Source organism: Eptatretus burgeri, chromosome 3 (genome assembly GCF_056783735.1).
Source record: "Eptatretus burgeri isolate ZD-2024b chromosome 3, Ebu_testis_v1, whole genome shotgun sequence".
Lineage (NCBI taxonomy): Eukaryota > Metazoa > Chordata > Myxini > Myxiniformes > Myxinidae > Eptatretus > Eptatretus burgeri.
The window spans coordinates 78135845-78160297 of record NC_140963.1 but is presented as its reverse complement, the minus strand read 5'-3'; the positions used below and the strand labels follow the sequence as shown (position 1 = coordinate 78160297).

General features: G+C 44.7%; 1 protein-coding gene across 4 annotated transcripts in view; it reads right to left on the bottom strand.

The window, feature by feature from the left end:
* ARMC8 (armadillo repeat containing 8) overlaps positions 1 to 24453 on the bottom strand; it is a 115896-nt gene that overhangs the window by 63998 nt on the left and 27445 nt on the right. For all 4 annotated transcript variants that reach the window (XM_085874127.1, XM_085874128.1, XM_085874125.1 and 1 more), the window contains exon 6: positions 5988 to 6085. In XM_085874127.1, coding sequence (XP_085730253.1) covers positions 5988 to 6085 — 98 coding nt within the window. The remainder of the gene's footprint in view (positions 1 to 5987; positions 6086 to 24453) is intronic.

The following is a 24453-nucleotide window of genomic DNA, read 5'->3' as shown; positions in this document are numbered from 1 at the left end:
CTGGAGGATGATCCAGAACTGCAGGGTCTACCGGAGTGCTCAGTTCCTCAATACTGACCACAGGCTTGTTGTAGCAACTCTAAAGCTGCACCTTAAATCCTGGAGAATGGTACCATCCCAGCCTAGGCTGGATGTTGCCAAGCTCAGGGATGAGAGAGTAGCTGAGGAGTTTGCGAACAGGCTGAGTGGACACTTGGGGGTCTGGGTGCTTTGGGGGTCCTGAAGAGTTGTGGAACACCTTCAAGACCACCGTGCCTTGATGTTGCCGGTGGATGCCTTGGAGTTCACCGCAGGGCAAAGAAGAATTTTGTCTCTCAAGGGACACTGGATACCATTGACCAGAGTCGCAGGGGCCAGGCTGAATGGCAGAGCTGAGCTGTTCAGGGAGCTGAGGCGTAAAACTGTACGTGCACTGAGGGTGGACAAGGAGGCCTATGTGCGAGGAATCTGTGAGGGGGGTAGAGCATCACCTGTGGACAGGTGATTCTCGTCCCGCTTACAGGGGAATTCGCGCATTACGTTCATCCAAGCCCATCCCTCGGAGCACTGCAGTTCGAGCAGAGAGTGGTAGGCTCTTGACAGAGGAGTCTGAAGTGAAGGCCCGCTGGGCCGGTTACTTCGAGCGGTTGTAATAGGCTGATCCCCAGCTGTCGAGTTGGACGTCAAGGGTGTACAATCCCTGTTGCTGACCCTCGAATCAACTGTGGTCCACCATCGCTTGTGGAAACACGGGCTGCGGTGAACCAGTTGAAACGGGGCAAAGCTCCAGGGATCTGTGGCATCCATGCCGAACTTCTCAAGGCTGGTGGAAATGCTGCACTCGTGAAATCGTTGCATGCAGTTTTGTGCTCTGCCTGGAACACAGGCATCATCCCAACTGACTGGAAGAGGGGCCTTGTTGTCCCTCTCTGGAAAGGGAAGGGTGATCGCCAAGACTGCAACAACTACCGAGGGGTGACGCTGCTCTCAGTGCCGGGCAAGGTCTTTGCTCGGATAATTCTTGATAGGGTTCGCCACCATCTGCTTGAGCACCAGCGTCCAGAGCAGTCAGGCTTTACACCAAAGAGGTCAACGATTGACCGTATCCTTGCACTTCGTGTACTCACCGAACGCAGACGAGAGTTTCGGCAGGGGCTGCTTGCAGCCTATGTTGATCTCTGTAAAGCGTCCGATTCAGTGAATCGGGATGTCCTCTGGAGGATTCTTGGTCTTCGTGGGGTGCCACCGAAACTGATCGATCTGATGTCTGAACTCTACTCTGGTACTGAGAGTGCTGTGAAGTGTGGTGGTACCGCCTCTGACTTATTTCCAGTTGTTACTGGAGTTCGTCAGGGATGTGTACTTGCCCCCACACTTTTCAGCACTTGTATGGACTGGATTTTTGGGAGGATGTCGGAGAGATCAAGTTGCGGTGCATCGTTTGGCAATGTCAAGATCTCGGACCTTGATTTTGCAGATGATGCAGTCATCTTTGCGGAGACTTTAGACATCCTCTTGGGGGCCCTCGAGGTGCTGAATGAGGAGTCGGAGCCGTTGGGATTACGGATTTCTTGGGTCAAAACAAAGATCCAGGCTTTCGGTGACATCTTGGATGCTGCTGTCCTGTCTGTGTCTGTTTGTGGTGAGGATGTTGAGGTCGTGGATAGATTCACTTACCTTGGCAGTGATATTCATGTCTCCGCAGGTTGTGAGCCGGAGGTCAATAGACGTCTGGGTCGGGCCTGGGGAGTCATGGATTCACTGGATCATGGGGTGTGGCGCTGCCGGTACCTGTGCGGGAGGACGAAAGTCCGAGTCTTCAGGTCCTTGGTACTTCCAGTCTTGCTCTATGGGTGCGAGACTTGGACTTTGACCAAGGATCTGAGACGGAGACTTAATTCCTTTGGTACCAGGTCTCTTCGAGAATCTTGGCTATCGCTGGTCGGATTTTGTGTCCAACGAGCGATTGCTGAGAGAGACTCGGATGAGATTTGTTACCTGCATAGTCCGTGAGCGTCAGCTGCGGCTGTATGGACATGTGGCTCGTTTTCCTGACGCTGATCCTGCTCACCAGATTCTCTCAGCGAGGGAGTCTCATGAGTGGAGGAGGCCAGTGGGCCGACCACGTGCCTCATGGTTACAGCAGGTTGACCATCATCTCAAGGAGATGGGGATGGGCCTGGCATCTGCCTGGGGGATGGCCAGACGGAGGCCCCTGGAGTACCGGCGGAAAGTGGACGCAGCGACGCGCTGTTCTGGCACATGCTCCCATACCTGACCCTGACCTGTGATGATGTATTCCATGACCTTGCTGATGATTGGAAGTAAGCTAATTGGGCTGGAATTAAGGGGATCCGTGTTTTCACCTTTTTAATGCTGTGATGTTGGCTGATTTCAAACTTCCCAGGTGGATATAGGAGACCAGTCCTGAAAGTATATACAAATAAATAAATTAATTAATTAATAATAATAATTTAAAAAAAACACGAAGCGCGAATGTAGAAGCAGGTCACACTTTGCGACAAATACGAGGGGTCCGCGAATGGCAAATCTGCGAATAGGGGGGTCCAACAGTGCAGTAAAACTCGAGTTCACAGAATACGAGACCCCAGTGTTCAAGTATATACAGTATTTACTGTACTTGAATGTAATAAAAGTAATTTTAATGATTGTTAAAAAACAATCCGGAAGTTTAGTGCTATTTAAGTAATCCAGAAGCAGTCCTGAACACCACCTTTATACACCAACCCATTGAACCAATATTGAAATTGAAGTCCTGCAAAACTGGAGGATCTTGGAAGCATTATGACAGGTGATTTGTGTTCTCATGTTTAAGTATTTAACTATATATTGTTACGGTTCTCAGAACCGTATGCATACAACATACAGTTGTCCCGAGTCAGTTATTTCATTAATATACGTGTCGTTAGGTCCCTACCTTTTGTCTCGTGGGCAGACGAGGGAGTGTGTTGCGATGGGATATAGTTAGGATGAATAAATCATTTTTTCACTTTTATTTTATTAAATCATTTTCCCCTCCATTCCACTTCCCACTCTTCCTCATATATTTTCTGAGATGAATTTCCTCACAGCCTCGTCTCGCTTACCACAGCGTACCACTGTCTATCCGGCGACTCGTTTTCTGAGGCAGAATCCCGAAGTTCCCTATGAAAGCTGCATCGGCTTCCACCTTTCCAAACCCAGACACGCGCGGCGTGGGCGGGCCAGACCGGTGTCTGGTCGAAACCCCGCCCAGAAGGGCAGACCACATAAAGGCCCAGTATAATTTTACGCCTCAGCTCCCTCAGTAGCTCAGCTCTACCAATAAGCCTGGCCCTGTGACTCCAGTCAATGGTATCCAGTTTCCCTTGAGAGAGAAAATTCTTCTTCACCTGACGGTGACTTCCAAGACCTCCACCAGAAACCTCAAGGATGGTGGTGTTGAAGGTACTCCACAACTCTTCAGGATTCCCCAAGCAGCCAGACCCCACAAATCCCCACTCAGCCTGTTCGCAAACTCTTCAGATAGCCTCTCATCCTTGAGGTTGCCAAAATCCAGCATAGTCTGGGATGGTACCATTCTCCCAGATTTATGCTGCAACTTCAGAGTTGCTACCACAAGCCAGTCGTCGGTATTGAGGAAATGAGCACTCCAGTGGACCCTCGAGTTTTGGATCATCCTCCAGCGATCATCAATGAGCAGATGGTCAATTTCCTTTGCCACACCGCCAGCGTTGGAATACCAAGTGATGAGCCTATGGGCGATGAAACCATGAACCAGCCACCCTAAGTCTTCGACTTCTTGCAAAGTCAAGGAACTTAGTGCTATTCTGGTTCACAGTCCCAGACGCATGGGGACCACCACATGTCTCAAAACCATCCTTGTCAATTCCAGTCGATGCATTGAAATCCCCCAAGACTAGAAGAGCATCTCGCCTGGGGAACTCATTAACCACAGACTCGAGCATGGCATAGAATGCGTCCTTCACGGTGCGATCACTCACCTCATTCGGAGCACATATATAGACCAGGGAAACGACATACGTGGAGTCACGAATCCTTAGTTTCATAATACGCCAGTTGACCGGTTACCTCAATTATCATTGGCGTCGGCTAATTGGACACAGCTACAGCAACTTCTTGGACATGGTAACCAACAGAGCAACCAGACCAATAGTAGGTGTAGCCAAACCTGGTCTCCAAACCTCAGAGAATGCTGCAATACCGAAGTTCAAACGCTTGAGCTCAGATAACAGAAACCGGTGATCATTCTCTCTTAGGGATAGGGCATTCCAGGCACCCAACCCAAAGGGACCGTCTCAGGTTAACTGGACGACTCCTTAGCACCACCCTGACACGCACTACCGTAATCCAACCTGGGAAGGCTACCCCATGTTTTTCCTCCTATCATCAATGAGCGGGGGTCCTGAAGGCTTTGCCCCATTCCCATCATCCGGTAGGCTGCCCTACATGGGGCAGCTGCACAGGAGGCACTCCTACGGAGTGGGTTTTCAGTTTTCTTTGTGTTTTTAGTACGTGTTGTGGAATGAAGGGTTTTACAGTGGCTGGAGTGCAAATACTGCCACCAACCACTTGAAAAAAGTAACCCAACTGCAGGAGAACGTCTGCAAACACAGTTGGGCACTAAAATGGATCACCGTTGGCTCACAAGGAGCTCCGCCACCCTCTGACAGGTTTTGTTTTTAATCCAATTTAATAAATTATTATGTACAATTTTTATCTTTTCTTTGGTAGAGATTTCCTGATATATTAAACATCAGAACGAAAGTTGACGCAACCAATGTACAGTATACGAGTTATGTTGAGGTCTACATTTTTGTGCGAAGTGACAAATTAAGCATGCACATTATACATTGGTATTTATGGTGTACACATAGCCTGGTGTTGGTGCAGTGGTTAGGGCAGCGGCTTCGGATCCAAAAGGTCCTGAGTTCAAACCCCATTGGGCCACTGAATTAATACACCAGGGGGTTGAATCAGCCTGTCATCCTTCCGAGGTCGGCGAAATGAGTACCAGTGTGCTGGGCCGGTGTATACCCCGGTTAAAATAGGTGTACCATATCCCTGTGTTGTAAGAGGCAACCAGGGTTGCGTCAGGAAGGGCATCCGGCGTAAAACATGTGCCAAATCACTATGCGGATCAAATGATCCGCTGTGGCGACCCCGAACGGGAGCAGTCGAAAGAAGAAGAAGAAGAAGATGATTTATGGTGCACACACACACACACACACACACACACACACACACACACACACACACACACACACACACACACACACACACACACACACACACACACACACACACACACACACACACACACACAATGGAAATCATCAAATCCCAGTTTTATCACGACCACATTTCAGAACGTTTGCAAGTTGAAATAATCAATATGCACAAACTCACATTTTTGATTTGCAAGGTCCATGATCATTCATACCACAGGAACATCAAAATATGGGGAAAAGGTTACATGGGTTGAGCGAAAAAAAAATGGTTCAAAAAGATGTCGATGAACTAAGATGCTAGTGGGGTCACAGTGCCAAAAAGTCTCCCAAGAAGGAATGGAAAAGTAGTCTTAATCATGAAGTTGAATGTCGATCCACATCAGTGGACAGGTAGAACAATGGATGGAATCAACAGAACATTGACAGAGGTATGCTAAGCACCATGGGAAGCAAGAAGCCGAGCTAGAGGTTTCAGGGATTCACCCTTTGGCAAAGCAAAAGAGCTAAGGCAAAGGGTTAATGCCCGAAACTTCAGCTTCTCCTTGCTTTCCACGTTTGTTTGACCAACACTATCAATTTCATCCACTGTATCTCCAAAAGAAGAATGCTTCACCACAAGGTGTTCTCAACAAGTATTCTAATGAATATGTGCAATCACCAGAATGCAATTTTAAATTGTCATATCCCTATCTATATAAATACAGAGTGCGGTAAAGCTATGGGGTATATGGAGTTGTCAAAGGCTTCCATACAGACCGTGTAGAGAAGCTCAACAGATGTGACCGGACTTGTGAGAATGGTGCGCAGGCAGCCGAGACACGCTTTGATGAAGGCCAGATCGGGATGCAACAAACCTATAGGAAATATTGGCAATTAAATTATTGATCAGACAGTAATGCACACATCAAGTCTGCATGACATACTCCCCATGAGATTTAAAAACCCTTCAGGGCAGGGTGACACGAATGTGATTATATTCACATCCATGCAGAGTGCAGAGCCATGTTTCCATGGAAATGAAAATAAAGCATTTTGGGTTACAGCTCTTTCTACCCGAAGCCAACTCAATGTGAAAATGATTTGAGAAATGAATGTAATCTCCCAATTAAAATGGAACTTTCCACAAAACACCAAATTCAAAATGAAAATAAACACATCAACTTATTTTAAAATTGTCCATAAGTTAATTCCATTAATCAAAGTTTGAGAAGAGTTTCTTTGCTTGCTTTACTGTCATACACTCCGAAACCACGAGACAGAATGAGTTGAAAACTACTGGTTGTACTCGCTTTGCATACGGGTAATGTTTTAGACAGTAAAAAAAATAAATAAATAAACCAATGTCACCCTGCCTTGCCAAAAGGTGACCACGTGTGACTTCTTTAAGGTCACACTGAGGTGAACAGAGCTGCTATCCACCAGGAGCGACTCCTTGAGGAATATCTGCCTACGAGAGATTCCGATGAGAATCGTTCTACAGAGTAACCATGAAAAATATGCTTTTGCCTCATAACGTCACCAAATGACGTCATAATGTCTCAAGCTTGACATATCAAGAAAGCACTCATCGAGGTGTTCAATTTGAGGTACTACACGATATGGTTCCTAAAACTTGAAAATTTGACCTTGGGGTCAAATATGTTTGACCTTTGGTGCTAACCATGAAGGTCAAGGCCAATCGTCACCAAAAATTAATCAACTGAGCGCCAGACCATGAACTATATTCCTATGAAGTTTGAAGACGATCCGATCAAAATTACTCAAAAAATAAGGGTTTCGTCGACTCCACTGATTTGCGACAAAGTGACCTTGACCTTTGACCTTGACCTTCAAAATTTTATGTGCTGAAAGGGACCTCTATAGGCCTCTGATATGCGAAGTTACAAAAATTTCCAATGATAACTGTGCTCTGCAGAGTGATTTATACGTGATTACAGACCAAAAAAAAAAAAACATATGAAGGTCAAAGCCAATCGCCACCAAAAATTAATCAGCTGAGCGCCAGACCATGAACTATATTCCCATGAAGTTTGAAGATGATCCAGTCAAAATTACTCAAAAAAATAAGGGTTTCGTCGACTCCCTTGATTTGCGACAGTGACCTTGACCTTTGACCTTCAAAATTTTGTGCACTGAAAGGGACCTCTATAGGCCTCTGATATGCGAAGTTACAAAAATTTCCAATGATAACTGTGCTCTGCAGAATTTTTTTATACGTGATTACAGACAAACAAAAGAAAAAAAAACACATCAGCTGACTAACATATCTTGCAAAAACTTCGTTTTGGCAAGATAATAATAAAAAAAAAAAATCACTCCTGTGGGCGCATGTGCAATCGAGATCGATTCAGAATCAAAGTATTGCTAAACTGCAGGTTCGTTTTCTGATTCCTGTTCCGATTCATGTTCAAAATATAACATTCAATTGAAATCAAGTTGCTCCTTGATCAAACGATTGTGGACAGATGGACGGACAGACAGAAGTGACCCAATTGCTTAACCTCACCTTTCGCTTCGCGTGCATGCCGTAATAAAAAATACAATCAGTAGGCAGGTTCAAGGTGGGAGGACCCAATTCTATCTATGTAAATACGTCTGGCAGAGCACCATCCCAAGTGAGGGTGGGTATTACAAGTCATAATAAAAGACACCGATGCAAGAGGAATTAACCCATTGATCAGGACAGGTTCTTCGCTAGTAGAGTCTAATTGCCAAAAGGTTCGCTTACAAAGTAGAGCACATCAAACACCCAAAATTAATATCGAGGTTACCTGGGGAATGTATTATCACGTCAGATGCTAACACGGGAGCTCTGAGTCGAAAGTCTAAGACCTCCACAAATGGCCGAAACAAAAAGCACGAATTGCTTTCCCGTGCCTTGGTACCTACGTCCTCCACCTGGCCTTGACTGTACAGGTTATATTGTTGTGGGCCGGGGTTCGGTGGCGATGAATGACCACGAGGTGGAGCAGTGGAGTCGTCGCCCACGGAACACCCGGAATTTAGGTCGTGACTCTCGGACAACTCCGAAAGTTCACAGGTCACTTAGAGGACCATGGTCACCAATATTTTGATGGCGTGAGGTCGGGTCCACTTGTCTAATTCCAATTTACCTAAGTACTCACGCCGTCCAACTACCGGGGAAACCATATCCTCGGCCGACTTTGTCCGAATTGAGTCGCTTTCACCGACTCGGATCCGGCGTAACCGAGCGGAAGTTACCAAAGCCGCGCCGGACCAAATGAACAATTTACGGCATGAATGGCTTTACTATTTCTCAATATGCACCTCGCTAGGCCAATGAGAGAAAGCACAGAAAACGAGCTGGTACATTTAACAGGCGTTTATTTATAATAATAATCAGGGAGAGGGAGCACAAAAAGAGCAGAGTTATCCGAATAAGAAAATGTAATTTACAAGGAAAGGAAAACACTTATACAATTCTACTTACAGATGGGGCCCACGGACAGACAAAAACAAACACACACACAAAAGAAACTGGACCCCGTGGGTCTTTAGTCGGTAGAGCCGGGCCGGGGTACCTGTCCCGCCTCGTGCAGTCACACCGACCCGAATCACCACGGTGGGACTCGAACCCACGACCTTGGCATTGTCAGCACCAAGATTGCAGACCGCTCAACCACGACCATAGACCGCGCCGCAATCCCCACCAAGACCGCTCAACCATAACCATAGACCGCACTGCAATCGCCACCAAGACCGCAGACCGCTCAACCACGACCACAGACCGCGCCGCAATTTCCACCAAGACTCCTGTCTGTCGTCCTCCAGTCTCTTTTTCTCTCTTCAGGTGGGAGGGGTTTCTTTCCTCGCCACTCGCCTCCTGATTGGACGAGGGGTTGTCGGACAACTCGTGATCAGCCTCCCGATTGGCTGTGGCGCACGTGTGGTGCTCACCCTTCACTCATTGACTGGAGGAAACGGTCCATGCCCTTCCTTGGAGTGGACCCTCAATCCGAAGTGACGGAGGCTCCGCCCACGCCGTCAGCCAAAAACACGTGAGCAATGGCGACTGGGTCGAGTGAGGGACGGTGGCGTTGTCATTGTTGTAGTTGTAAAAACCTAACTAAAAAAAACTCGTAGCACACACATGAAATTCCCATTAGACAGAAGGTGGGATTCTAACTATAAACACATACTTATCAAAATAACTAAGCTACGGGGACTCTGGCTGTTTGTGTGCACAAGGTTTCCAAATCTGTAACAATATATTGTACAATGTCAGCCTGTTGTTCACAATCACTGCCACATCAATGCACATTGCATACGACTTACCCCTGCCAGATCTCTAATACAAGAGTAATTCTAACCCGCTCAAACACCATCCATAGTATTATCACATTATAGCTATGGACAACTCATTACAGTATTTTGGTCCAAATCTTTAATAAACAGGCTGGTTAAGCCTTACATTTGACAGGAGCCAAATTGGGCAGGAATTTGTAATTTGTTTCGGGTGCTGGTTATAACTCGCCTACTCTTTATGAAGGACACCCTGGGATCTTCAGCATCCACCAACTAATGCTGACAGATGGGACACCCAGCTTAGCATCCGATGCATCTGAGGGATGGCACACATTGATGCCTCACCCTGGCTGTGAAAGACCAGGATCACAGTTTATAGCTTGGTGGGGATTCTAACCTCGGATAGGCAGTTCAAAGGTGAGTGAGTACACATACCCCCAGGTTATGCTGCCAGCACCAGCAATTGCATCTGCAGCGAATGTCAAGCAATTCACTTGGAGACAGCATCTCTTGCTTGGTGGGATTGGAAATCTTTGATTAGAGGCAATCAGCGCCCCTCCCTCCCACTCACGAGCCTCCACATAAATTACTGAGTTTGATGATTTATATTTTCTTGTGAAAGTTTTGCACATAATAATATGAAGTTTTAGAAATAAGAATCTAATTTTAAAAATATAAAATAAATAAATAAATAAACCAAAAAAGGAAATTCTCAACATTGAAGTTTTAGTTGCATTTTCCTTGAAATAAGTACCTACACATACTACAATGTTGGCATTCCTAAGATTACCATGCTCATGGAATCAACCCCCCTTCAAAACCAGAAATCTGACATCGCAACTTACAATGGAATAAAATAATTTTTTACAATAAGCCCAAAACAAAACCAATCCTTCAAAGGTTATCAAAAATACATTTACCTTGCCTTCCTTCACAGTAAATCTGAAAGATCACATTTTGCTAAAATGCTAAAACTACCTTTTAAGCTTATGGTCCAGCGATGATGTTACACATCTGTCCTACCATCATGCTTTTACATCTCGTGCGCCAAGACGTCCCAACACCAAACAAAGAGGAGCCCTGCTGATCTCAGGATTAATCAAGCCGGTCTGTGTAGCAGCTATGGTTGGTGCTTGTGAAACACGCGAGGGCCTGAATGCCTATATCAATGGCTCATGTTCAACTTCTTGATCACTTTTGACAGACGTGGCAAGAAAGCTGTGTGGATTTCAAAATAGCTGTCAAATGCAACGTGAAAAGTAGAACAGCACAAACAAGAGCAGCTCAAAATATTCAAACATCGCACCAAAGTGGTACATTTCCTGTAACCTTTCAGCTAAGGGGGTCGATGATAAACGAGCTCTTTACACAATCGAATGTGCTTCGTTTTTGTGTACTCCAATGAGCAAATGTGTTAACGTTGCAAAATAAGAAATATGGCCTCATATTACATTTTTATAAGATTCAAATCCATGACATTTTCAAGCCAATCCTGTGTCATTTAATGTGGTGAAGCACCGTTCACAAATTTTGGGCAAGGACTATGTCTGACACCTTGAATACCACAAGTCTTTGTAAGACGTGTCCTTCGGGAGACATTCCCAAGTTCGTGACCTAACCGATACGGAAATCGTGTCAAAGGAAAGCGCTTTAATGAAGAGTTAAATTTGCTTAAAGCAACTGAAACAAATGATTCGTGCACAGGATGTCCTGAAAAGCAACAATAAAGGTTGGGTGTGATCTATCTTTTGCTTCCTGCTTTGGAACACAAGGCCTGAACCACAACTCTCAATTCCTTTCCAATCTTGGGCTATAGATGTTGTGTTTCTTCCATTAGATCTTTCTCCATTCTTTGCTTCAATCTGTTTCTTTGTCTACTCACTGGAACTGTATATACTGGTAGTGTTCATCCTACTTTAGAACTGTACATTCTTTTCACTGGTCTTTCCCCCTTTCATTCTTTCAAGATGTCCAAACCATTTCAGTATTGCCATTTCATATCTTTGCAGCTGTTTCAGAAGAAATTAATATTTGAGAAAGATGAACTGGAAGTTGGTCAAGTCTCTCTCTAACATCTGAATTTCTTATAAAATCATCCTATTTTATATTTAAGCACGTTTCTTATGAAGTGCATTTGAATTGAATATAGTTTTCTTTTCTTCACTGTTTATATAAGGGTCCACGTGGATGGTGCACATATCAAAATGAGTGAAGCTATTGCATTAAACATCTTCATTTCTACCTCTGATATATGTCTCTTCCACAAAAGCAGCAGAGTTTCAGCTGTCACATCTCCTGCTTTTCTTCTTCTTGTTTTGTCTGTTATTTTTCCATCAGATGTTATAATGGATTCAGGATATTTAACCTCATTTACTTGTTTTAAATTTTACCTTCATACATTTTTGGGGGGAATTTGTTCTTTTCTCTGTTCACCATCATTATATTTCAGTTTCATTGCCAAATGTTAAACCAAAATATTGAGTTATTTCTTCCATCTTTCGCAACAAAACAATAACCTTCACCAGGCTGAACAGCTTAGGTTTGTATCCCACTGATAGGCTGAAAATGCATCCGGACATTAAGCAAAATCTAGTCGGCTTGTGCTCGTCACCTATAAAATTCATTCACCAAGTTTTGTTAATAATTTGTCCACAACTTTTTGAGATATCGTCTCAATGGTGAAGAATCCCTTAAAACAATTTTTTTAATTCTCGTATTCAGATCTTTGTCAAAACATAATCAATCCATCCTTGTCACACACCCAAGCTGTCCACCAAGTTTCGTATGAGAATCCGTCCATAATATTTTTAGATATCGTGCTATATGCTGTTTTGGCCCTTTCACTCAATGGCAAAGAATAACTTTAAAATTCTTGTATGCGGATCCGGATTTTCACCAAAATCTAATCAATTAGTCTTTGTCACACACCCAAACTGTCCTCCAAATTTAGTCTGAAACTTTTTGAGATATCGACAAACACACAGATAGACAAACACACAGATAGACAAGCACACAGATAGACAGACATACTGTGGTGAAAACAATCATTATTGATTTATATGATTATAATTATCCTACCTCTGGTAACAATTGTTGTTGGACTCTGAGTAATATCACACCATTAACCACACCTGTCTTTAAAAGTGGTTTTCTGTGGTCGCTACTGTCGGACTGTACGGAATATTACGCCATAAACCACACCCATGTAGGTGTGATTGGCCCTCGGTCAAATGTGTCACCGTGGCTCCGACCACACCAAGCTGATTGACAGGAATTTTCCATTCATATTCCCATGCATAATTATGCAGTTACGCCTAATCTTTGTGGAATCCTTTCAAGGAATGAAAGTGGAGTCATCGTGGACCTTCTCACGATAAAATGTAATAGATTTGTGTTTAAACCAAGTTGGAGTTCGACTGTCTGAAAAACAATGACAAGAAGCAGAATTACAAATGGACTATTTTGAGTCGGTCAGTTTTGGAGTTCAGATATGTTGGCCAAAAGTTTCACGAGTTATTGGATGTGAAATCCTCCAAAGATGACTGGTAGATACTCTGTAGGTTTATAAGCTTGTAGATTGGTAGATTTTTTTTATTAAACCTATGGGAGTATCCATGCCAACCCTACATAGGAAATTTAGCGACTTACCGATTCTCGGCTTGATCCTGTTTCAGAAAATTCTGAAGAATACTTTTCTTGGAATGGATAGTAAGCTCATGCCAGTCATTTTTGCATTCTTGCCTAATTCCTTTGTTCTTTATATTAGTACTACTAGTACGTGGCCGTACGTGCAAAAAAATAAAATAAACTTTCAAACCACGTGCCAGAAACAACAATCACACAGGCCTTTCCTTCGCTCTCGCGTGGCCATACGTGCATGGCCGTACGTGCGTGGCCGTACGTGCGAACCCCCCCAAAAAAAAACAAACAAAAAAAACTTTCAAACAAACACACAGTCTGTTCCTTCGCTCTTGTAAACGACGACTGGATTGGGGCATTGTGTTTATCTATAAATGCGCATAAGAAATCGAGAAATTATTAGAATACAGTGTCATCACTATCCGGAAGTCCGTACGTTGTGACCCGTAATGGGGAACGCGGCTGAGGATCTCTTCCCCCACGGCCAAGCCTACGCAGCAACGTGTCCTGTCATTGGTTGGTAAATAAATGGCCATAACTTGGGAAGCACTTGTCCGATTAATATCAAAGCTTGAAAAGGCACATACTCAGGTCACCAGCAATATACCTGGCAAGTTTCAATTAGATCGGACCAGTTATTGTCGAGAAACAGCGGTCTCTCTCACACACACACACACACACACACACACACACACACACACACACACACACACACACACACACACACACACACACACACACACACACACACACACACACACACACACACACACACACACACACACACACACACACACACACACACACACACACACACACACATACACTGCTGGAATTATAGATAGATAATGGCATTTTCCTAATTCTCTGGTTCGTCCTCTTTCTTCTTCTTCTTCAACGGCCACCTTTCTTGTGGGGTCGGCCAGGGGAAGCTTGGCCCAAGTCTTCAGGAACTGGATAACCAGGCTTGACGTTAGACTTGATGGGGAAGGAATTTGGTAATGGTGCCGGCGATAGCTCGCCTACTCTTCGCGAAGGACACCGTGGATCTTTAACGTCCACCAACAAATGCTGGCAGATGAGATACCCATTTAACGTCCATCTGAGGGAGGACTGCACACACACATTGATGAACCACCCTGCCTGTGAAACACCGGGATGACAGTTTATACCTGGGCTGGGAATCAAACCCATGCTAGACAGCTTAGAGGTGAATGTGCATCCCTCTTGGCCAGCCTGTTAGCACTGGTAGCTCATCTTTCCGATACATTACGATTAACCATTTTTATCAGGATCACCACCACTGACTTCTTTTTTTCGTATATGCTCAGGCTCATGGAGGAGCTTGACTCTTCTCCTCTGATCGTCACAGGGGATTTATTACATAACTCCAACGGCTTTTATACTTTTCAATTTATTAATTGCAATTTATGCTTATTTGGAGTTGAGGTTCCTCTTGTCATCTCTCAATCATTTAACATTTGTAAATCTAGATGAATACTTGGATTGTACAATGCTATAAATTGGTTTGCAAATCTTTCTCCTTTTGCTTCACTTTTTACACATTTCCATCCTTCAGACATCATCGCCAGTGAGTCAGAAGGCCAAATGACACATTGGTACCATCAGAAGGCACCAGACTTCATGTGTTTTTTGGTCGGTATATGTATTTGGAACATGAAGCAGCATGACGGATTTTCTGGAGATTAGTTTTGTAATAGTACACGAGTAATAATGTGTAAGGGGCGTTTCACGGATATTTAAACACGGTTCCTTCCGGGTGAAAGTGGGTTATGTTGATCATATTACGGCAGATTAGCAGCAAGTTAAGCCTGGTGTTGGCTTAGTGGTTAGGGTGGCAGCTTGGGATCCTAGGATCGAGTTCAAGCCCCGTTGGCCACTGAATTAAAATACACCAGGAGGTTGACTCAGCCTGTCATCCTTCCGAGGTCGGCAAAATGATTACCAGTGTACTGGTCAGGGGGACACTGCATCAGCGGCATAGCCGCGTTCCAACCAATGATGCAACCAGCAGCCACAGGCTGCACTCGATAGAGAGAGCAGCAAGTTACATGTACTTGGCATTTTTACATTGGCATACCATGTAAATATTATTGCTCACTGAATCAAACTATGAGGTGAAAATTATACCTGCTTCACATGCAACTCATCACGAATGACTGTTTGCTGGAAATATAATACCAATGATTTGAGAGGTTAACTCTAACCCACTTGCTTGCCTAAATCCTTGCAACATGATAAGTCTGTTCAGAAACCGATTTCTCATCTGAGTAATATATTGTACAATTATTGTGTGCTCATTTGAGCACTGCTGTATTATATCAATGCAATGTAGTACCAACATATTTACAGATGTTTTATGCAGAAAATATCATACAACTCAACTTGCAAATGAGGTCATGTTTTTGCAAGAATTTCTGGTAGCATATACTCTCACATCAGTAAATTGCATTATATAGTTATAAATCAGAAACATAATTGTGTGCACAATGTAAGAACCACATTGTTAATATCTATGCACTAATATTTATCATTATCACTGCTGTCCTCTTCATCAGAACTTCCATCAGCCTGACCCTAATCATCAGCTGACAGATCTTCCCAGTTTCTCATGTTGTCACGTCTTCAAGCTGGAGGCGTTGTGCATTTGAGCTCATTAGCCATGCATTGACAGTCAGGTGGATGGCAATTTGTTTGGATTTGCAAGACAAGAACGCCAGAACTACATCTGGGGCTGGAAACCCTATCATCCAATTGATCTTGAGCTGTCCTTGATCATCCAGTACCCAATCATGACAGTCAAGAGGACTGGGTATGTTGGGTTAAGCATCCAGGCTACGATGCCAAATGGCTATCCGGTAATTAGTTTTGGTAGCGTAAATATCAAGGAAGTCCTTTGCATGGTGGCAACTGTCCTAACTGAACATCCCCCGTTCTTGGCTCTGAAGAAATAGAATAGAAGGACATTTCATTTACCCTTGTAATATCTGACCAAGTAACAGACAGACAGCATGTAAATTCTTCCGGCACTTGAATAGCTCAGCTCAGTTGGCAGTAACCAATCCTGTCCTAGCTGGGCAAATGCTTTCAAGAACTCGACATTACTTTGGAGAACCTTCAAAGCACTGGGTTTTCTATGACCACCAAAAAGTATTCATGGCATTGCAGCAAGTAAAGGCCTGCATTCCTAGCAGTGCATCACATACATTGTGCCCTTCTGTTCTGGCAACTTTGCTGATATCAATGAACCGGGTGCAAGTTTGTGATCCGCATTTGATAAACATGTTACAACCTATGTTATTCTGGAAAGCCAAAGATAGTATGATGATGTCTGTGTCTTCAGATGAAGCATGCTTGGTATGAAGCTGAATATGAGTATCAGCTTCAACAGCTTGTGAAGTTCTGATGTCATTTGCATCAGCCACCTCATTGAAAGTAATCCTAGTGCACATATCTCCACAGATAATGTACATCACTTTGTCACCAAGTAGCTGTCTCTTGTAGGTTTCTGCCACTGTTCTACAATGAACTTTATGAGCTTTGTTTTGCTAGCCCCACAGGAAAGAAGATGTCTCCACTGCTGAATCTTATGCCCAGGTACGAGGTTGGTGAACCCAATTCCCGTGTCTGATCCCCTCATGGTTCTCTCAGCCTGACTGCCAGTATATATCAAAGACGACATCAACACGTTCACAGCCGTCAGACACTCAACACTGTCATTAATAATTGACCAGAGAGTTCATCAAAAGTGAGGGTTTCACCTTTAATCGTCTGAATGAGGCTCGTCCCATTGATGATTCAAGTGGACTGTTGTGGAATATATCCTGCTGAGTATACATTTCTCCAGAATTTTCTGGCTCATGCTGCTTTATTAGTCTTTTTCATTGTGCCATCACGGTTTGCAAGTGACCAAGGCAGCAGTCTGAGTCACTCATGTTCAGCTTTCTCTTGGAGACAAGTACAATCTGTCCAAATAGTTTGTGATCAGTTTTGAGGATAATTTCCTTGTTTGACAACTTCTTGTGACAGTTTTTCTATAGTGTCAAATCTTTTCAGTTGCATTCTTTGTAATTGTTCAAATAAATTGTTAACTAACTGCTTTGTCCACGAGGTGGAAAACTACCTGGCATTGAAGAACCTTGCATTCAAGGTTTTACTTACCTTGGCAATGTGCCAGGTCAAGCAGAAAACCTGCAGTTTGCGCACCTCAAAGTGGAGATCGTCTTATTACCTCCCAACATGACCTCCCTCCTTCAGCCGGTGGATCATGGTTTCATTGCGATGTTCAAGTCCTATTACACTCGCCGCACACTCGAGAGGCTACTGAACCACATGGAGAGTGACCCTCGTTTGACAGTCAGCGATTGCTGGAAAAGCTACAACATTGCTCACTGCATTAATATTGTTATGGGTCGGGGGGTCGGGTAAGAAGACCACCGGGGGGGGGGGAAGCTATCTCGGCTCCCACCAGACTCCCTGGAATTGTAGGCCGTCGCACACGGATAATTTCGTGATGCGGCAGGTCGCTAACCGACTGTGGACGCCAATAACACAACCGTGTGACCGAGGGTCCTCCCGTCTATGGGTTAACCGGGCTACCTAATTAATCATGTGATTTAATTACTGGGGAACATGCTGCCGGAACGTCCTTGGCAGTGTCGCACGGCTGCATCCGATCCGGTAGAGTGATCTGGTTCGGACAAGATGTACCGAGTGCGTGTTCCCCGGTAATTCAATCACGTGATTAATTAGGTAACCCGGTTAACACATAGACGGGAGGACCCTAGGTCACGCAGTTGAGTTATTGGCGTCCACGGTCGGTTAGCGCTCCGCCGCGTCACGGCCAACAATTCCGGGGAGTCTGGTGGGAGCCGAGATCGCTTCAACCCCCCCCCCCCCCACCAGTGGTCTTCTCATCTAACCCCCGGCCCACAACATATCATTGGGGAATCTCTTAAAGAGATTAAAGCTCCGAAATGGAATGCATGCCAGAGAAATTGTGGAGTGAGGCGGTGCACGCCCTCAAGGGCCTCCTCTTGGTGGACAAAGTCCGGAGGATTGTGAGGGTGGCACGTGGTGTTGGAGGAGAGGGTTTTGAGAACGCCCAAGAGGAAGAGGTGAAGGAAGTACTTGAATCCCACCAACAGGAGTTAATGGAAGAGGATCTGTAAGAGCTCATACGTTCGACTGAAGAGTGATGATGAGGAGGAGGTGATGGTGCTGGAACCTCAAACGACCAAGATGCTGGCAGAGGTGTTACAAATGAGCAAGGCCCTGGCTGACAGCGTTTTGGGGATCAATCTATTCATGGAGAGGAGCATAAAATGTAAAAGGCCATCAGAGGCTTCCATGCTGCCTTATAAAGAAACTTGCAAGGACCTGCAAGCTAAAGCAAAGCAGTCAACAAGAACAAGCTTTTTACAAGGGTTGACAGCACAACCACCACCACCACCACCACCACACCAAACACCAGCAGTGCTTCAACCAGCTACCGATGATCCAACAGCCATCAAGTTTTACATCCAAATTTTTCCCACCTCCACCCTTCCTCCTTCCCAACTCACCCGAACAGCGTCGTCATCACATCTCGAGTTTTTGTTTTCTATTCACAGTAGAGTATGTAAAGTTTTTATCCTCACCAACATCGCTGTCTGGTAAATCCACCTCCTCTGTTTTGGAATGTCAATATAAAATGTAAAACTCTTGTGATTTACATTTACCACAGCGTATGTAATGTTCTAACCCTCAACCACCACGCTGTTTTAGACCACGTCAATGTTTTGGAATAAATTTTAAAGGCAAAAACCTTATGTTTTAGTTTAATTTACACTGAATTTATTTTATTTTCATGATTATTTCAATGTTAACATGCATATATATATATATATATATATATATATATATATATATATATATATATATATATATATATATATATATATATATTTATATATAATATTCATTTATTTTAGATTTACGTGTTTATTTCAATTGTAATGTGTTTATTTCTGGCTGCCGTCGATCTTCCTCTATATTTCCTCGATGTCCAGGAACCGAACCCCCCCCCACCCCTTCCCAATGGCCCTTGGTTTCCAGGATCGCGGTTTTAACTATCGTGGCATTTTCCTGGAACCCAATGCCCCACAATCCATCCATCCACTGGGACCATACTCTGTGCAGAGCGTTGGTGCTGCCGAAGCAGTCTCCTTGGCTATTGGGCACAATCCTGGACGGGTCGCCACTCCGACACAGGATACCAGCATGCTGGCACTCATTTTGCCGACCTCGGAAGGATGACAGGCAGAGTCAACCCCACCTGGTATTAATTCAACAGCCGAGTGGGATTTGAACTCAGGATACTCGGTTCCTAAGCCCACCACCCTAACCATTAAGCCAACACCAGGCATGCCCCACAATATTGGAGGGTTTACTGAATATCATTTTTATCCCCATCAATCAGTGGTGAAGAATCACTTTAAAAATAAAAAAAACATCAGTATTGGAATTTGGATTGGGATCTGCACCATAATTGAATCAATGTGTCCTTGTCACACACCCAACGTGCCCAAGTTACGTCTGAATCCATCCACAACTTGAGATATCGTACTATATATCGTTTTTTTTTTTTTCTTGTATACCTTGGTCGAGGCTCGTATGAGAGCTAACACACAACTCACAGCAAGGAGGCATGAGACAAGAGGGGCGGGAGTGGAAGGGACAAAACAGTGGGGAACAGACACATTAGGTGAACTGTGGAAGGGAGAGGGATGGGGATGGGACGGGGAACATGGCGAAGAGAAGATGGACATTTCAGGGACTTTCAGGAAGGAAAGCAGGAGAAATGAAGGAAGTGGGCTTGGGTGGATTATCGGGGGTAGAAAAGATCGAGGATTTGGATGGGGGAAGATAAGAGGTGGTGGTGAACAGCTGTTTTGAAAGCCTGGAGGGAAGAATGGGAAAGAATAGAGTGAGGAAGTTTATTCCAAAGGTGGGAAAAAAGAGGAATGAAAGAGTGAAGATGAGCAGTGATTCGTGATTTTGGTAGTTTTACCAGAAGGGGGTTGTTGGCGGACCTTGAGCGCCCTGTGGAAATGTGGTGGGGACAAATCGCAGAGAGAGCAGGGGGGGAAAGGCTGGAGAGGAGTCGGTAGAAGACAGAAAGACCACCGACCAACCTGCGGTGATTGAGTGAGAGGCCCAAAGACTCAGCTTCATTGCGGGAGATGCCGATGATCTTAAATGCCCTGGTTTCGACAGCGTGAAGCCGAGAAAGGTGGGAGGCAGGAGCACCAGCCCAGAGGGGAGAGCAGTACTCCATCAGGCTACGGACAAAAGCTTTGTAAGTGGTCAGGAGCTCAAGAGGGCTGAGGAAGGACTTAGCACGACGGAGGATTCCCAGTCGGCGACTGGCTTTTGAGGCGAGGTTGGAAATGTGACTTTCCCAGGAAAGGCACCATCTCTCAATTTTTGGCACCATCTCTCAATGGTGAAGAATCACTTTTAAAAATTCTACTTTCCAGATCCGAATTTGGCTCTTCACCAAAATCGAATCAATTCATCTTCGTCACACACCCAACCTGTCCACGAAATTCCATCCGAATCAGTCAACCTCTTTTTCAGATATTCTACACACAAAGATAGATAGACAGGGGTGAAAACATAACCTCCTTCCACCATTAGTGGTGTAGGTAATAATAATAATGCCTAAAAACGAGTACGTACAAATGTTTTTGGGCAATCGACAAACATCAGCAGCAGTTGAGGGAGATCAACGTGTACAAATACATTACAATACCAGAGATGCCAACTTTTGGAAATCAGAATTAGGGAGGATTTGCAACCGACACCAAATAATGTGCGCGAAGCGCACATCTCGAGCGCGGAGCGCTCGACCCTTGCGGGGGGGGGGGGGTCCAGGGCCCGCCTTAGGGCCCTGGAAGCTCTGGGGTTCTAGACGCTCTCTAGTGCCCTCTGAGCCCTATTTTGGAGCATTTAACATGTTAAGAATTCCCACTTTTTGAACAAAAAAAGGGGAAAATTGTGCACTTTTTAATGTTACATGTATGTTAATATTAGTAAGTTAGGGGACAATCAAAGATTCACAAAAAGCACAAAAGAAGCAATATTTTTCTTACCTTACTGGCTGGTACTACTGCTGCTTGCTTTTTCCATGGCAGCTTTGCTGAGTGACAGCTGTGTGGCTCTTTTAGCCCTTCTGATTATGTCTTTGCTGTATTCTCTCTGGTAGCAAGGGGTGCTATGAGCTAGTTTTTCAATTAAGAGAGCTTCCAGGGTTTTGACACTCAAATTGGGACGAAATTCAGTATGATTCTTCCGTACAAGACTGAGTGCCCGCTCACATGATGCGTTCGAATGAGGAATGACCAAGATTCCCTTCATCACTTTGCTCAAATTAGGATACTTCTTGGCACCAGTGCAGGGATCTGTGAGCTGTGAAATCCGATGCCACTGCTCATCCACTCTCACTGTCTCAGTAGCAATTGTAGCTATGGAGGCATCTGCCTGGTAGTGAGCGAATTCACTCTCAAGACTGTCTATGTCACTATCACCGCCACTGAACAGACAGGGGAATTTCTTGATGAAAAACTCCACACAGTCAAACCCCACTTCTTGGTGTAGCTTAACATCCAGCACCTGAGCATGCTTGGCTAATTCATCATCTAGCGGCCAGGTTTTGAAGATGTAATTGCAGGCTTTCACATAATATGAGCGAACTGCACTGAAGAAACCTTGGATGTCTGACTCACTCAGAGTGAAGGTGGATTTCTTGAGACTCCTTTGTTCCCTTATATACAGTTTGGCATCGTTCCCAATCACGAGGTCCTCATCATTCTTCTGATGATTTCTGTCAGAGAAGGGTACATTTACCAGAGCAACCGATGACACCGATGGTTTCAAAAACCGTACGAAGATATCTTTCAGAAGACCATTCAATTCTCCGTGCAGGAGATGAATACAGGGTTCGTCTCTTTGGAGCAGAAGATTCCCCTTCTCAAAAAGCTTGTTAGCATATCGAAGGAAGAAACAATAGAGTTTTGTTTGTGGAGACAAGAACATCCTGTTGACATGTTTTTCTCTAGATTCCTGCACAGTGTTTGAGGAAGATGCGCTTTTAGTTGTAGAACTCGTAGTACACTTAGCCGCAGGGCGATCACACTTGCGTTTACTGCCAGCAGAAGAGGTCAGACTCGTAGTACCAGATCCAATTTTACGTTTGAGGAGAGAGCTTGAGGTAGGTGCAGCCAAGGAAGAAGACCTCTGATTCAAAGGTTTTGCTGAGCTTCTATCAAGTGATTTGGCAAAATCAGAACTTAACTTGGGTCCTTCTTTGCCTGTAGATGGGACTATCACAGTCTTTCTCGACTCTGAAGGGATCTGCTTTGTAGATGAACGTGATGAAGGGCCGGTGATGCTACCTGCTCTCAGCATTGGTTTTGGTGCTGTCCCTGCTGTCTTCTTCGCAGCAGATACTGCAGTGGTAGTGGTGAATGCTGCTCCACTAGTGCTTGATCCTGCAGTGCCAGTACTGGCAGTAGATACAGTGCCGTCCTTCTTGCTCGTTGTTAGAGTCTTGGCTACAGTTGGTTGCATTTTTCTTCGTACTTCTTCTTTGAAGAAGAGGCGAAGTGGCTCCCACTGTTCAATCAGCCTGTCTAGGCACTGACCAAGGGACAGCCACCTTGTTGCGACATGCTTCAGAATCTTGTGTGTCGGGGCATCACAGAGTTCTTGCAGTGCTTTCACTCCTTTGACACGTTTACTACTTTTGTCCAAGTAGTAGTAAATATCGATGAGAAAGTCATCTAATTCAATGGGTAAGGCCTGAGCCGCCTTCTTGGCCGTATTGTGCATCATATGGCAAGGGCATCCCATGATGTAGCACTCTGGATTTTGTTTGTGGATATAAGCAGCGACTCCTTTGTGCTTGCCCACCATGACAGAGGCATTATCAGCACAAAAGGAAACACAATTTCCCCACGGAATTTTCCTGTCACTCAACTCATGATCAAGCAGTTTGAAAATGTTTTCTCCAGTGGAATCTTGTTTGCACGCAGGCAAACTTAGCAAACCTTGCTTCACAATCCCAGCACTGGTGTCATAGTACGAAATCAGGACAGGATATAGCTGGGCCTCACCACTGTCATTGCTACCGTCTGTAGCTAGGCTAAATGGAGCTAGTCTAGCAATATCGGCAATAGATGAAGCAGTAACATTTGACAACTCACCAATTATTGCTGAAGTTTTTGTTCTTGCACATCCATACTTTGAAGCAACTTTTGAATCTGGAAACATCTTTTGAAATAGAGGTCCAGCATGATCTGAGACTGATATGGGCAAGTTATGTTCCACAATAAATCCACTAAAGAGAAGTTCCGCTCGGGTAACATCCTCTTCCTCGCTTGTCCCTTGTTTGGTGAAATAATTCAGAAGTGTACCGGTACTCGTGCTCGAAGATCTCTCCTTTGCAATGTCTGTGTGCCGTTTGCTTCCAACGTGCTTCCGAATATCATCGCGACCTCCGTGCTCAACTGAAATATCAACGCTGCATACTGTACAATACGCATGATGAATTCCTCTTTCAGACTTTCGAATACACGGGTATTGGAGACTGTATTCGGTCTTGTACTTCTGAGACCATTTCTTGGTCTTCGTAAGCTTCTTTTCTGCCATTTCGTAATCAACATCGAGGGCTTGAAGCATCGGTAACTTCGAAGTCGATGTTCCACAGCTGCAGCGCGACTCGTAGAACTCTAGCGGCTGTTAAACACCGCACGGTGGTCGCGACCGCCGGGCTGGTACGGGGCCCAGCTGCATGCAGTGAGCGTATCGCATGCATATACACTGTGCATACATACCGCATGCACTGTATTGCACACATACCGCATGCACTGTATTGCACACATACCGCATGCACTAAATCTCAGTGCATGATCACATAAGTGAGATCCAGACCCAATGTTTCGCTGCTCCTCATTTGAATTTGCAATTTTTTACGTACAATTTGGTAGCAGCGAACGTTATGGAGTTACCACATGCTATACGTAGCAGACGATGCTTTTCATTCAATTCTCATACTAGTACATTCTGATTAGTGAACAGTGCAAAAATATCAAAATTTCGGGAGGATAAGGATAGTGATCGTAAGGGCGGGAGTTTGGGTGAATTTTCGGAAGCCTCCCGATGAAATCGGGAGGGTTGGCATCTGTGCAATACAGTGCAGTGTGGTCCCACAAAAATCAGATGCATCATGGGAACATGAATGAATCCCTGTGTT